Raw genomic sequence first — 16,415 nt, forward strand, 5'->3', positions numbered from 1 at the left:
CCCTATCTAGGCTTCTTTGAAATGTGTAGATACAGGGCACTCTGTCACGTTTGGTGTTATCCAGTGCACTGCCTGTAAATCACTGTATAGCTACAAAAAATACCCAGTTAAAAAGCTGGAAATCTTTGCAGTTTCTATAGAGATTAACAGATATTTTGTTGTATATAGTGTAACCTAGAGTTCAAGAATGTGCATGTTTCTTTTCTGTGCTTTTTTGTATACAGACACATACCTAACACTGTCATTCTGTAAAGGAAAGATCCAAATTCACAACTTGTTTCTTAGTAAAGAAAGGGGAGAAATGAATTGCAATATGACTGCAGGATCAGACTACGCAGGGGTTTGTTTGTAGTCTGTTACCATGGAAGTTTTGCAGCAGCTGTTGGGAAACACTGCCATAGACTATAATGGAGAGAATGAGTCAGATTTGACTGACAGCTGGGGAGTGATGTTCTCTGCTGTTGGCTGTCTCAGGATTATCCGGACATGCAGGGAGTTAAAGTTATGCAACAGCTGGAGGCACACTGGTTGGGAAAAACTGGCTCAGGGGTTAGCATTGCTGCACTGGGTTCAAATTCAACCAATGGCAAGATCTGCAAGGAGTTTGTATGTTTTGCCCATGATTGCATTGGTTTTTCCATGTACAACTGATAAACACTGTTTGTAAAGTTGCTTATTTGTTATTCTAGATACAATGAAACAAATACAATAAGATATAACAAGATTCAATAAAAATGTTCTGCTTGAGGACCTCCCCTTTAAGATCAGCCTTTCTGTTGAAGTTGGTCAAAGTCTTATTCAGCCTTTTTTTTCCAGTTTTTTTTAAAAGTTTTTGGGAAAGCTGGGTGGAAACCAGTAGCTAGGGGTGAGTGGAGTTTCCTGTTCTGCCGAATTGTATTGTAGAATTCAACAAGAGAATCAAATAACGTTTTTAAAGGTAGGGTCACACGTGTTGTATTTTCCTGCATAATTGCACTGTATATTTTCCTACACATTGAAGTCAATGCGTAAACACAGCTGATTTTGCTACCCATTGACTTAAATGGCTAGGAAAATAAGCAGCAGCAAAATATGGCACATGTGACCCTACCCTAAAAGAGCAAATCCCAAACACAGCATCTTAGTTCACCTATAGGTGGTCACTAAAGGCACCCCTTACTGCACCCACAAATGATCTCACTTGGCTTTTCTGGTCAGACAAGACATATTTTCTACATTACAGATTTTAGTAGTTGTGCATGCAGTGTAGGGGTTTTTCTTTATTATGTCCCAGGAATATTTGCTATTCAGGTGTGTGCAAAATAATAAAAAGTGCATGATGACCCTTGGGTTGTCCTATGTTGTCAGATCGTAAAACAAAATGCTGTTCAGCAATCTGGTAGTTGTTAGAGCTCTCACAGGGGTTGTCACCCTCAGTTTCTTTGCTTTAACAGCAAACACAGTGAATTTTTTTTCTTCAAAAGACCACCCCTTTAAAAAGACCACCCCATTATCCAGACCAGATTTAGTGTGGCTGATTTTTAATCCACCATACATTATGCATTGCGGCCATTTTCTTTGACAAGACCACCCCTAATGAAGACCACTTTTTAATGCAATTTTAAATGGTCTTCTCAAAGAGGCTTTACTGTAGCAAATGGCGAAACAACGTTGGGGTACTGGTGTTGTGTAGGTAGGTACACTGTCTATGTCTCCCAGCCTGTGCTTTGTGAGTGGGGAAGCCTTATGGTAATGCTGAGATTTTGTGCTCCAATTGCACACCATTACTTGCCTTTCCCCTTTCTCCTGACCACTCGCTGGAGGCTATTCATGCAGTGACCTCCTTATTTAGGTTAGCTTTGTTTTTTGGTGCAATTTTTTACATGACTGTTATGTGTAACTTATAATTATTGTTATACTGGTGGCCCTACTCTGTAGTTAGGAATAACTATGTCATGTTTTGCATTTTCGCATTTATACTAACCAACAATATACTACCTGCCTTACCAACTCCTTTTTGTCTGGCTATACTGTCCCTTTTAACTGTTTTTATCAAATGATGTTCTCAATAAAGTTTACTATTTATGTATAAAATTGGTGTTCTAGTGTGTATATAGGATTTATTATAACAGTTGCTCTGTGGTTATTACAGAGGATCCTAAAAAAATATACACACACACACACACACACATATATATATATATTATACCAAAAAAGAAGGTAGCAGCAGCACACTTGGTCAAAAAATTTAGTCTTTTAGCGCATTTTTTGATCAAAACGTGTCCCCCCCCATCCACCGCATGCAGGTGGCCTCATTTCGGATTGGACCCTAACACTCATTCCACTCTCCTCTGCTGGGCATATAGCCTCTGACCGGGTGACATGCTGGATCCATTAACAATTTAAATTAAAATACCTCCTGTGAAAAAGGGGAGGGGTGCCCGGATGGGTGGACACGTTTTGATCAAAAAGTGCGCTAAGAGCCTCCATTTTTTTGACCAAGTGTGCTGCTGCAACTTTCTTTTTTTGTATACTCTGTATTTGCCACAGCACCGTGCACCCGTGTATTAGGTAGTTGTGCTGGCTATTTTTCTTTTTGTTATATATATATGTGTGTGTGTATCTTGTATCCCCATTTAAAAAAGACTGTCCTAACAAAGTAATCCCTTATTCACAGGATAGGCGATCAAACGGTTATCCCCTATCCCGTTCATAGCGATAACCATCTGATCATGATGGGTCCAACTACTGGGATACCCCGCAATCTCAAGACTGGAGATCCGGGTCTTCCGTTAAAATGAAGCAGCACATGGTCGTTGCCTCTATTGATGTTCTATGGGAGCAAGTACAGCATTCAGCTGTCTCTATGACTACCGTATATTAAAGAATTAATAGCTGGGGATGTGCATGCGCGACCCACTTCTCCATTTTAATGGAAGACTCAGGTCCCCATTCTCAAGATTGCGAGAAGGGGCCCCAGCACTGGGACCCCCACACAATGAGATAGTGAACTTTTATAGATAAATAATTTTGTGGTCAGGATAACTCTTTTTTTCTTTTTTAAGTGATAAAGCAAAGCTGCAATGCCTTAAACAGCCTATGTACAATAGTGGCTCTGTTTTTTTTTTTTTTTTGTTTTGCTTTGTTTCAAACACCCTTTATTTCTAATCCTAAAAAGCTGCTTTACCAAATGACTGAACAGAATCTTTAACCACTGGACATAAGGACACGAGGACCCGTCAAGTACATATTTCATTGTGATTATTTTTTTTTTTTTCCTGTTTTGGAAAAATGTTCTTTATTAATGTTCGATGATTTATTTTCAAAAAGCAGAAAATAATGAAATTTCTACTTGGAACAGAAGTAATGAGGCATCAGAATATTATTCCCCGTTCTAGCACAATATACTGTGGCTGGCGCATTTTGGTCTCTCTCCAAGTGTACATTTTTTTTCTCGCTTTCATAACTACAGTAAGAGACATTCTTTGGTTCCTGTCCTAATGTTCTCTGACCAATGTTCCAAGTCATTAAATCACTTATTTGACGATATGTGAAGGACCCCATTGAGTATATGCTTGCCAAATGTTCATCTGATGGCGGAACACACTTTCACGAGCCCTAATCTGAGAAAAATCCAATATAGGCTGAAAAAGTATGTGGATTTAAGATATTAGCAATGGCTCACAGCATGGAGCGCCAGAATAATGTACTTGTAACATGGGTCAGTGAACGCAGCGCAGAGGTATTTCACCATTATGGGTACTGTTTATGGGAGTAGGGTAGTGAACTGCAATTTATGTACCGTAAGAATGTGTTGATAAACTTGTGCTGACATTTTGGTTTGTTAACAAGTTCAGACCTCATGTCCTGCAGACCCACCATGGAAAACTGAGGATCTGAAGAAGTCAGTTTCCGCCTAAGGGTCTATTCACACTGCAGAATTTCCGCTTGCGGAATTCCGCCTTAAATGAAAGCCCCTAGACTTCTATGGGATTCCGCACTCCCATTCACATTTCTGAATTTCCGCTTGCGGAAATTCAGAAATGTGAATGGGAGTGCGGAATCCCATAGAAGTCTAGGGGCTTTCCATTTCAGGCGGAATTCTGCCGTGTGAATAGACCCAAAAGAAAACCTAGAGTTCCAATAGAATCAATAGTATTTTACTTGCTTGTTTCTGTAATGTTACTAGTATGACTACTAAACTTTTTACTTTTCTATATCTTTTTCATGGTAAAACTAGGGGACATCCAATATGCCAGCCATTACAGCTGGAGGAAATTTATCAATAGCTTTGTGCCATTATTTTGGTGTAGAATAGGGGGGGTAATTTTGGTGCATGACATAGTTGCCCAAAAATGTGGGCGGTGCTTGGTGCTCAGTGTGCTTTTACACAGCCTGTTATAAATATTTAGGTATTCTATCGGAATTTACAAGAAATAGAAATTGTGGCAAGTTCCATTGCATGCCTTTTTAAAAAAATGTTTATACCTAAGACGTGCCTACAAGCCTGTAATGCAGATGGATAAGGACTTTGTACAGGATCTGTGCAGGAGATCCAAGGTTGAATTTTATATTTAGTGTTATTCTTTGAACCAGGCCAATATCCTAACATGTACGTCTTACAGCTTGGCATTAACTGATACTTCACTTGAGAAGAAGTAGAAAAGTTGATTTCATCCTAACTGAATAAATCCCTGTTGTCGCCCCCTAAATTTGACTTTCCTTCCATCCACTGTATTCAATATGGACTCCTCAAGACGTCTGAAGGTGTCCTGTAGTATCTGGCACCCAGGACATTCTAAGTTGTGAGGCGCAGCCTTCAAGGATCAGATCAGATGCTTGATTGGGTTGAATTCTGGGAAGTTGGAGACCAGGTCATCACCTTGACCACTTTGTTATGTCCACATTATTCGACAATGTTTGCTGTGTACCTGGGGCATTATCCTGCAAGAAGAGGACACTTCCATTAGGGGTTTGTACAAGGTTTAGGTTGGTGGTATGTGTCACAGTACCATCTACATAATGCTTAGGCACTCTGTCTGATCTTCAGCTATGTAGCCCCATACTGACTTGTTCAATTTGTGCCTAATATATCCCACCCATTAACAGAAGCCATTAGCACACAATATCGTTATTTACTTAAAGCATACCTTTCACATACTGTTACTCACTAGGTCATGCATATTCTTTACATACCTTTGTTATGTATCTAGTTTCTGTATTAGGCTCACAAATCCCTATGTTCTGCTGCTCATTCATTCTGATATCCACTGCTCAGAAAGAGGCGTGTCTGAGGCAAGCACTGAGCATGCCCTCATTACCATGCATTCACTTCCTCCCTGAGTCTGCTGTGCAGTACTGGGTCTGTAACCCCCTTCTCTCTGTTTTCATGCTGCAGTTTGATAGGACAGGAGTGAGCACAGAGAAGTGCTAGACCCGCCTTCACTTCCTGGACTTTGTCCCTGCTGTCCTTCAACTGGGACAAAGATGATGCTGCAGCCGGACAGGATTATGTTCTGGATGGTATGGGGACCCCTAGTGGTCTTTTTTATGAGTCATGTTTTTTATAAAAAGGAGATAAAATTTTTTATTAAGTATATTAGAAAGGTTAATGTTTTGCCAAAACGTACAACATCTTGGTATCTTTGGCGCTCCCATAGAGAATGCATGAAGCATGTGCCGACCCCATGCTCCATGCTGTGGGGGTAAGATGCGCGGCCCCATTCTGGAGATTGGAGGGGGCCCAGCGGTCAAATATGTTTGTAAATGATGGAGTACCCCTTTGATATTACGGCTTTGTTTGTCTATTATATACACACCACAGTCGCCTGATATATTTAGCTGTGGCACTGTAATGTTCAACAGCGTTAAATCTGGGACTAAATGCAGCTAATGACCATTATTATAGCCCTAAATGAAATGGTCTCTTACACTAGAAGATATGACCGCAATTTTGAGGGTCTGACCTTCAGTTCAAAAAAATGCAGGAATTCATTGCCCACACTGATTGTGAATGACAGGTATACTTGTAGGCCCTCTGGCTTTATAATCAAAACTTATTTCCTGTTGTGTGAATGGCCACTTAAGATTTCCACACAAGGGCTAACCATAGAGGAATATAAGTCACACATACAGTAAAATACTTTTACAGATGGCCCTGCACGTGTGCAAAGTAGCCGGGAACGATTTTAATCTAGGATTGAATTTCCAAGGAAAAAGTGAAGATTTCATGACAAAACAGATATTTATTTATTTAAATTTTTTTTTAAATTAATTATTTGTTTATTTATTTACTAGCTGAGTACCCGGTGTTGCCCGGTTTTTTCTTCCTGATCCTTGTTGGGTAGGAAAATCAACAAAGGAGGAAGCTTTTGACTTCATATGCCATCCTCATATATTGTTGTCATATCCCGACCCCTCAATGTCCCGGCCCCCTCAATGTCCCGGCCCCCTCAATGTCCCGGCCCCCTCAATGTCCCGGCCCCCTCAATGTCCCGGCCCCCTCAATGTCCCGGCCCCCTCAATGTCCCGGCCCCCTCAATGTCCCGGCCCCCTCAATGTCCCGGCCCCCTCAATGTCCCGGGCCCCCTCAATGTCCCGGGCCCCTCAATGTCCCGGGCCCCTCAATGTCCCGGGCCCCTCAATGTCCCGGCCCTCAATGTCCCGACCCTCAGGTGGGACTGAGTTGTGATGAAGATATTGAAAGCCAAAAATAGAAGGGGATGTAGCTTTGTGGGAGCAGGTGTGATTTGCAAGCCAGACCGAAGCACAAAAAGGGTAGAAAATAAAAGGGGTGTGGCTGAAACAGTGGGCATGTCTTTGTGAGATGGGGTGTGGCTTACAAGCTGGACTGACACATTCACTAGGAGATGCGGAGCTTGTGGAGTAAGGTAATGGAAGTCCCATATACTTGCATGGGACTTGAAACAAAAACACATCTTTTCTATAAGAGTGAAGGTAAGGGTTAATTTAACTATCATATATTTTTATTTGACATATAAGTAATGTGTATCAGGTATTATCGAAATATCTCCAGACGTACGGAAGTTATGCCGTAACAAACCCTGACCCTCACAAATGGGGGTAGCTAAGGGTTAATTTATGTATACTATATCTTTTAGTGGACATATACGTAACATGTGACCAAGTATTATCGAAATATCTCCAGCCATTTGGAAGTTATGCAGTAACATATGTTTGAGAGAGAGAGAGAGAGAGAGAGAGAGAGAGAGAGAGAGAGAGAGAGAGAGAGAGAGAGAGATTGATTATTTATTTATGTTAATTATTTATTTAACTGTTCGGGCATGCTAGGAGCTGTAGTTTTGCGACAGCTGATGGGTCCATGTTTGGAGACCAATGTTGCTCTAGAGGAGTCATAGGTTTCAAAAAAGTGTTTGGGGATTTTTTATCATTTTTTGCTTATATATAGTGCAGTATAGGCTATTATTAGAGAATAACAAAGATGCTCCTGTGTATTCCTTGTACTTAGATGTAGCAGGCATGGGTTTTGACCATATTGGATTCTATTTCAGAGCACAAATTAATTTCTCATACAGCCTACATTTCCCATGGTTCCTTTGGCTTTGCAGAGAGAGGGAGTGAAGTCTTATCACTGCAATTTACGCAATGAGACCAACATAATCACCTGGCTGGCAACCAGAAGCCTAAATTGCTGAGCCTCATAAGTGGGTTGGTGTCTGTTCACATTATGTGCAGTTTTGATGCATGTTCTTATTCAACATGCATTTCGTAAAGAAATGTTTTCACGAGGAGAAAGTGATTTGACCTATAATCCCAATTGAGGTGTTTTGTTTAAAACAAAATGCCTTCGTAAAAAGCTAGAAACATTTGCATCTGCTTTTGCAAAATTAATGTTCTCTATGTAAATGTATGGCAAAGTGATTGTGCACACAGTATGTAAAAGAAAAACTAAACTTTTTAATAGACTGACAAAGAGCAAAACAGATGCACATTACTTAACTGATGCAGTTTTTAAAAAATGAAATACGTCTGAAATCTTTGCCGAAATGCCGCGTTGGAGTGGTGTCGCTCCGGTGTCCTCCTGCCTTGATATATTTTTTGGTTATGGTTTTGCATATTACTATACATTATTAGCCGTTCTGACTATGAGAAATGCTGTGTTATGCTATGTGTATTCCTTCATACAAAAGTTTTGATTAGGCTGTTTTTGTGACAATAGAGTCATCCCCCTCTGGGTGGAATCCCTCCGTTTGTATATCTTATTAGTTAATAAAAAAATATACATTTTGGAAGAATACATTTTTTGAATGACTCCATTTCTTGTTCATGTGTTTGTGTGTAATTGGGAGTTCATATAGCACCATATATTAAAGGGGTTTCTACTGTTTATATAGTTTGCTTTACAAGTAGTATTATTTGTGTACCCTGGTATCTGTAATGTACCATTTTACCGTACTTTCATCCTAGTGTTTGTGTTCTTAGGCTGGGTTCACACTGCGTAAAATTAGTTGTGTATATTATTTTAATACACTGATTTTAAACTGTTAAAATGCAGCTGAATTCTTGCGGGTTATTTGCACGTAAATTATACTACGCACCGAAAATGTTACATTGTGTGAACCCAGCCTAATTGTGGATCTAGTAAAAGAACACACCAATGTTATATTGGCCTGCGTTATCCTGCACAGTGTTCACCTTGACATAACCACAGCTTGTTCTTTATTTCTAGAACTTTCTATGTTCATTTTCAATAGAAGAAATTAACGTTTTCCTTAAAGGGGTTATCCAGGAAAAAACTTTATATATATATATATATATATATATATATATATATATATATATATAATCAACTGGCTCCAGAAAGTTAAACAGATTTGTAAATTACTTCCATTAAAAAATCTTAATCCTTTCAGTGCTTCTGAGCTGCTGAAGTTGAGTTGTTCTTTTCTGCCTAAGTGCTCTCTGATGACACCTGTCTCGTGAACTGTCCAGAGTGGAAGAAAATCCCCATAGCAAACCTCTTCTACTCGGTGCAGTTCCCTCGACAAGCAGAGATGTCAGCAGAGAGCACTGTTGTCAGACAGAAAAGAACAACTCAACTTCAGCAGCTAATAAGTACTGTAAGGATTAATATTTTTTAATAGAAGTAATTTACAAATCTGTTTAACTTTTTGGAGCCACTTGAGATTTGTTTATATATAAAAGTTTTTTTCCTGGAATGCCCCTTTAAATGCTTGAGTTTCTATATTTGAGCTCTAACAACTCTTGACACTGTCTGGTTTATATCACAAGAAAGTAATAGTAGTTCCCCCTGACCGGTGCCATGCATGGATTGCATGAATAATGAAATCTAGTTAAAGGAATTAGGAAAGATACATAGAAAATGACACCACCTTTGGATTCCAAGCCGTAGTAGACATAATCCACCTTGCAGTATTACACATGGAGCTCTGTTATCCGGCGCACAGCCTCTATCTATAATAGTTGGCAATCCATCATTGGACCGTGACTCCCTGAGGTTCATGCAGGGTCCGATGCAAAGTGAATTTCTACAGTAGGCTTGGTAAGACTAAACAGCTGTCACTCACCATCCCTTACAGTCATATTAAATATATTTTTGTAAAAAAAGAAAGAAATTTAGTTAGAAAATCTACTACCTGGAAAATGGCCTTATTGTCCAATCAGAGCTCAGCTTTTTTAAACAAGTGGAATGTGATTGGTTGTAATTGGAAACCGTTCCTATTTTTCTGTTCGTGCTACATTAGGCCCTATTATTATTTTTTATTTTTTTTTATTTTTTTTTTACACTAGAACTATACAGAAAGAAGAAGCTTCATTAATTACGACAAGAAACTAATCATCGGTCAAATCCAATGCGTTTCAGACCTATAGTTCTTATCCATGGCTAAAAACAAATAACATTGCCATACATTATAGAAATTCTACAGAAAAGAAAACAGAAAAAAAAAAATAATAGATGTGCCCATTTTATCACTCTTAAAGGGGTATTCCAGCTTTAGACATTTTATCCCCTATCCAAAGGATAGAGGATAAGTTGTCTGATCACGGGGGGCCCGCCGCTGGGACCCCCCGCAATCTCCCTGCAGCATCCGCATTATGTGCAGAGTTGCATTTCCAGGCTCAGAAACCGGAAGTTTTTGAGACTAGAGACGTAATGTAACGCCATGCCCCCCTCGCCAACGGCTGTCCGAGCATGCTGGGAGTTGTAGTTTTGCAACAGCTGGAGGCACCCTGGTTGGGAAACACTGTTTTGTACATTGGATCCGTCAGCTGGCCACATTGAATAGAGCTTTGCTGCAGTTCCTCTGCACGATGGGTGGTTGTACCCTGCTGTGCAAGGAAAGACTATGAAGGGGATTCCTTTATGATCTTTGGGACTCTGGATCTCTAGGATACTGGAAATAATGTGATTTGTCATTGATTTGTTGTAAATACTTCTTCAGTCTTTTAACAATTTCAGTATACTGTATATCATACTTTCTTAGCTGCTGCAGAACATCATAATGAACATCTCCGATGCCTCTCTGTTTGAAGCCTATTAATATGTTTCCTATCAATAAATGGAGAACAGTTGGGCCACGTCCACACTAGGAAAATTCTACAAGGAAATTCAGGGCGGATGCAGCTTACAGCAGCTTTTAGGAGTCTTAAAGGGTACTCCGGCGCTAAGACCTCTTATCCCTTATCCAAAGGATAGGGGATAAGATGCCTGATCACGGGGATCCCGCCGCTGGGGAACCCCGTGATCTTCCACGCCGCACCCCGTTAGAATCAGCCCCCGGAGCGTGCTGGTGATCACGGGGACGGAGCATAGTAACGTCACAGCTCCGCCCCTGTGTGACGTCACGCTCCGCCCCCTCAATGCAAGCCTATGGAAGGGGGCGTGACACCTGTGATCGCCAGTAATCGCGAGCACGCTCCGGGGGCTGATAATAATGGGGTGTGGCATGGAAGATCACGGCGGTCCCCAGCGGCAGGACCCCCGCGATCAGGCATCTTATCCCCTATCCTTTGGATAGGCGATAAGATGTCTTAGCGCCGGAGTACTCCATTAATGTCGGTGGCAATCTGTTGCAAACACTACACGCCATCCCATTCACTGCAGCACAGTACCTAGGCTTCTTTCTTAAATCTTCCTGGAATCCAATTCCAGGTCGGAAGTTCCATAGGGTGAACTGAGCTGCAGAATCCCTTTATGATCAATGCGAGTCTGCTGCAAGGTGAATTTCCTTGTGGGAATTCTATAGTGTGAATTGGCCATTATAAGGTATTGTGTGCAGTACTGGAGGCCGTATCTCCAAAAGGATATAGATACTCTAAAGAGAGTTCAGAGAAGATACTAAACTAGTACATGGATTGCAGGATAAAACTTACCAGGAAAGGGTAAAGGACCTTAACATGTATAGAAGAAAGAAGAGACAGAGGGGATATGATAGAGACTTTTAAATACATAAGGGGAATCAACACGGTAAAGGAGGAGAGGAGATTTCAAAGAAGAAAAACTACCACAAGAGGTCATCGTTTTAAATTAGAGGGGCAAAGGTTAAAAGTAACATGAGGAAGTATTACTTTACTGAGAGAGTAGTGGATGCATGGAATAGCCTTCCTGCAGAAGTGGTGGCTGCAAATACAGTGAAGGAGTTTAAACATGCATGGGATAAGCATAAGTATATCCTTCTTATAAGATAGGGATAGGTATAAGGCTATCCTTCATATAAGATAGGGATAGATATAAGGCTATCCTTCATATAAGATAGGGATAGATATAAGGCTATCCTTCATATAAGATAGGGATAGACATAAGGCTATCCTTCATATAAGATAGGGATAGATATAAGGCTATCCTTCATATAAGATAGGGATAGATATAAGGCTATCCTTCATATAAGATAGGGATAGACATAAGGTTATCCTTCATATAAGATAGGGATAGATATAAGGCAATCCTTCATATAAGATAGGGTCAGGGACTATTGATAGGATTCAGATCATTGGGCAGACTAGATGGGCCAAATGGTTCTTATCTGCCGACACATTCTATGTATATTAAAACCCACCATGGGTTTCCCAGTATAAATGTACTCTGCCAGAGGCTCCATGTTTTCCACTGGTCTCTGAGCTCCTTGGTAACTGGTAATATTCTTATTATTTACAGCGGTGTGTGTGTGTGTGTTGGGGGGGGGGGTGCATTATCTTGTATAAACACCGACACAATGCCCTCAGTTTCCTATCACTATTATCCTTTGCCTCATCCTCTCCTAAGTGATTTCCCATATCTGTATATACTGTTTGTACTTCTTTATCATTTGTCTCTTCTTGCTGCAGCCTACTCACTTTTTTTTCCACTCTCCTTTCTGATGTTTTCTATCTCTCCTTTCATTTTCTTTCAGCTTTTGTTCAGCAGGTTCTTTATGTCTGCACTCTTCTGCCTCCTTTCATCTGCACAGTCTCCATTCTGTACCTCCCTAACAATGTGGCCTACACAACATGACATGATAACTAGGTGAGGTCTCAACAGCTGTTTTGATGTGATGACATTGCCGCTACTTTATTACAGCTCGTTCTACATCGGCAGCCTCTCGTGTCATTTTACTGTATTTTCATGTCTCTGAACCATAGAGGCCCGGAAGCCTCAGGGTCTCCTTTCTGATCATTCAGAAATGGATCAAGATGTTTATAAATGTGTTGACATTTCCAAGCTCTAATCCGGAGCGGTATGCAATGACACCCTGAAATTAGACCCCAGATAGCGCCTGCCAGTATTGTTGCTTACAATGTTAAGATTTTTCTTGCTATTCATTAACAGGTCCTTCCGCATGACAGCAAAGCAAGGCGGCTCTTTGTAACAAGTGGTGGGCTTAAGAAGATTCAAGAGATCTCCGCAGATCCCGGCTCCCCCCTCCAAGAATACATCAACACTATCAATAATTGTTACCCCGAGGAGATTGTCAAGTAAGGAAATAGGAAGCTTTCCTCTCTGTGCATTGACAGCATGGCAGATACCTCAGCCGAGATTGTAAATGATTGTAGACACTATTAGAAGTCATAATGCAAAAAGTGACTCCTGGGAGAATATAGAAGTATAGGTTATGAAAAAGAAACACACTAGTAACAGATACGTTTTCAGCACTGAGCTACAGTACAGTAAGCTTCTGATCAGTGGAATTCAGTCTATTGTTCCCTATTATCAGCCATTTTTAAATGCACATCAAACATATCTTAAGGGTAGTGTCGCACGTGCTGTATTTTGCTGCTGCCTATTTTCCTACCCATTGAAGTCAATGGGTAGCAAAATCAGCTGCATTTTTTGCCACCTATTGACTTTAATGGGTAGAAAAATAGGTAGCAAATATGGCACGTGCGACCCTACCCTTAGTATCAATATGAAATGTGCAAATTGCAGCCAAGCAAATATTATGCTTAAAGGATCCATCACTATGCTGTATATTTCCTCCCTGAAAGATCGCAAGGCAGCTTAATATTGTATACGGAGTCTATGCAGCATACATGGAAAGCCCAAATAAGATATTGCTTATACTGTATACCAGTGGTCTCCAACCTGCGGACCGCCAGATGTTGCAAAACTACAACTCCCAGCATGCCCGGACAGCCAACGGCTGTCCGGGCATGCTGGGAGTTGTAGTTGTGCTACATCTGGAGGTCCGCAGGTTGAAGACCACTGCTGTGTATGGTATTCTGTGACACTGCTTAGATATTATTAAAGAACAATGCAGTAACGATAAAGGGAATCCATGTAGCTTCTAAAGGGCCTATGAGAGTAGGAAGCCCTATTCCGCTTTTCTATTGCCTCTGAAGCTGTACAGCAGTGTTCCTCAAACTATGGCTCTCCAGCTGTTGCAAAACCACAACTCCATTGTGCCTCAACAGACAGGTTGAGTAATATTGCTCTGTACAAAATGGGAATGAGGGAGTCACAGCCATCTGGTTGTGCTACAAGATATGGGTTGAGGAGTGAGAGGTACAAGCTCCCCTTACTGTACTAGGATTGAAGGGAGGTATGCAGTAAAGTAATGGTCCACAACCTGTGGCTCACTGGCTGTTGCAAAACTACAAAAAATGTATGTCATGGCATGATGGGAGGGGTAGTTTTGCAATGGCTGGAGATGCACAGGTTAAGGAACACGGTCATAAAGACACACCAGCAGGGGATATATTTTTGTTTTTGTTGCTCTGCTCTGTCTGTACCACTGTTAACACCTTGTTATGTTGTTTTGTTTATTTTTTATTTTTTTTTAATATCTAAATAATATATTTACAATAACACGATGTTGGTGTATCTTCCTGAATGCAGTTTTTGTTGCCTGAACTATTATGTGATCAGTTCAGATTTATATACCGATATACTGTTTATTATATATCAGTGCAGTCCATAGAAACAAATTGTGGGGACTGCAGCTCAGAAGGCTTTTTATTTGTCCAGAATTCAGGAACAAGTGTCTCCTCGCAATGTGGTCACTATTACTAATATTAGTGACTTAAAGGGGTTATCGAGGAAGAAACATTTTTTTTTTTATATATATATATCAACTGGCTCCAGAAAGTTAAACAGATTTGTAAATTACTTCTATTAAAAAATCTTAATCCTTTCAGTACTTATGAGCTTCTGAAGTTAAGGTTGTTCTTTTCTGTCTAAGTGCTCTCTGATGACGTGTCTCTGGAACCGCCCAGTTTAGAAGCAAATCCCCATAGCAAACCTCTTCTAAACTGGGCGGTTCCCGAGACACGTGTCATCAGAGAGCACTTAGACAGAAAAGAACAACTCAACTTCAGAAGCTCATAAGTACTGAAAGGATTAATATTTTTTAATAGAAGTAATTTACAAATCTGTTTAACTTTTTGAGCCGGTTGATATATAAAAAAAGAAAAGTTTTTTCCTGGATAACCCCTTTAATGCTGCATGCTGTATTACGGAGGTATTCACCCCTGGAAGTATAGCTGCTAGTGGAGATGATAGTAATTTATAGAGGCTGCATACATTGGCACATGAGGCACTTAGGGATCCACAATACAGAACAATAGGAACTTTATGGGCTGCCTTACAGACTTAGTGTGCACAGCTTTGCTTCCAGAGTGCTCAGTGCACCAATACTGCAACAAAAATCATTTTATGTTTAAGTAAATTTTAACTTGTTCAGTAACTTGTCCATTAATTTACTATTTGTTCTTTTCTTATTTTTGAGCTTTCATTTCCCATTTTTGTTTGTATTTCAGATATTACTCTCCCGGATATTCCCAGACGCTGCTGGAAAGAGTGGACCATTACCAGCCTCTCATTTCATGAGTTTGCTATTTATATTTAAATACTTTATTTTATTACCTACATTTAAAATCTATTTGTTTGGGACGCCATAAATATTTTATACTGCGCTGTAAACAAAAATTAAAGACTCACTAACCATCTTAACGGAGTCTTGTCTGAAGGCCGCACAATTACATTCCAGTCAAAGGCAGCCATAAAAAATAAATCAAATATTGAAAGACCAGACTTATTTTTACCATGTTCTTTTCTTTTTATGAAGACACTTGAGATTAACAAGGAAATAAGAGTAACTAGTTTTCATTGGTAATTCAGAGTCAGTCAATGAGGCAGAAATCTACCCATTACTTCTGGTCTATACATCTGTATCTGTCGACTGGCTCTGGTAGTACAAGTTAACTGGATACTGGGATTGGTAACTTGTGAAAATGAAGTCATGCAGTAAAGTCTTAGCTTTAGGCCAGTTTCAGACCAGCTAAATTTGGCCACATTTTTGCTGTCCATGTGTATTACAGCCGCAAGCCTTGGCCTGATGGGGGGGGGGGGCTAGAGACCCAAATTATAGTCAGGGCTCCATGATGATCTCCGTTTTGGAAAGTAGACCCGCAGTTGGGGAAGGAAATGGTACTAACGTGTAATTGTGGGGATCTGAATCCAGATGTTCAAGGGAACCAAAGTTCTAAGGGGGCTGCAGTGCTCCACATTGCGCCGCTGCACCTACATTGTCTACACAGGCACAGATGCTTGTTTTATTGAAGGAGGTAAGTAGAATAAAAAAACGGTTTGGGAGGCACTGCACAGATTGTTGGACAACAGGAAAGACATGAGCAGCACAGAACAACAAATATTTTTTATTATGATAATGGGGACAACGAGTTTCGGCATTCACTAATGCCCTCCTCAGGTCCCCTAACACTTCCTGGGGTACTGGTCTGGATATCCTGTCGGGAGACTGTGCTGCGGCGGTCTGTCAAACGCATCATCCAGTTTAGTCCATTTTGCGCCTTATACGGTTTTGTCCATTTTTTTTTACCCATACCCAAAACCGTAGTCTGCCACGTTTTTTGGTTCGGGTGAAAAACTGTATTAAACCAAATACATTTAGTTTTTTTAACATGGAAGTCAATGGGAACCGTACAGAACCGTATGCGCGTAT

General features: G+C 40.5%; 1 protein-coding gene across 1 annotated transcript in view; it reads left to right on the forward strand.

Annotated features, from left to right (window-relative positions):
* Positions 1 to 15,481, forward strand: part of SPAG6 (sperm associated antigen 6) — a 161,758-nt gene extending 146,277 nt beyond the window's left edge. The window contains exons 10-11 of the mRNA XM_056519273.1: positions 12,788 to 12,933; positions 15,214 to 15,481. Coding sequence (XP_056375248.1) covers positions 12,788 to 12,933; positions 15,214 to 15,283 — 216 coding nt within the window. The 3' untranslated portion in view covers positions 15,284 to 15,481. The remainder of the gene's footprint in view (positions 1 to 12,787; positions 12,934 to 15,213) is intronic.
* Positions 15,482 to 16,415: the final 934 nt, after the last annotated feature.

Source organism: Hyla sarda, chromosome 5 (assembly GCF_029499605.1).
Source record: "Hyla sarda isolate aHylSar1 chromosome 5, aHylSar1.hap1, whole genome shotgun sequence".
Classification (NCBI taxonomy): domain Eukaryota; kingdom Metazoa; phylum Chordata; class Amphibia; order Anura; family Hylidae; genus Hyla; species Hyla sarda.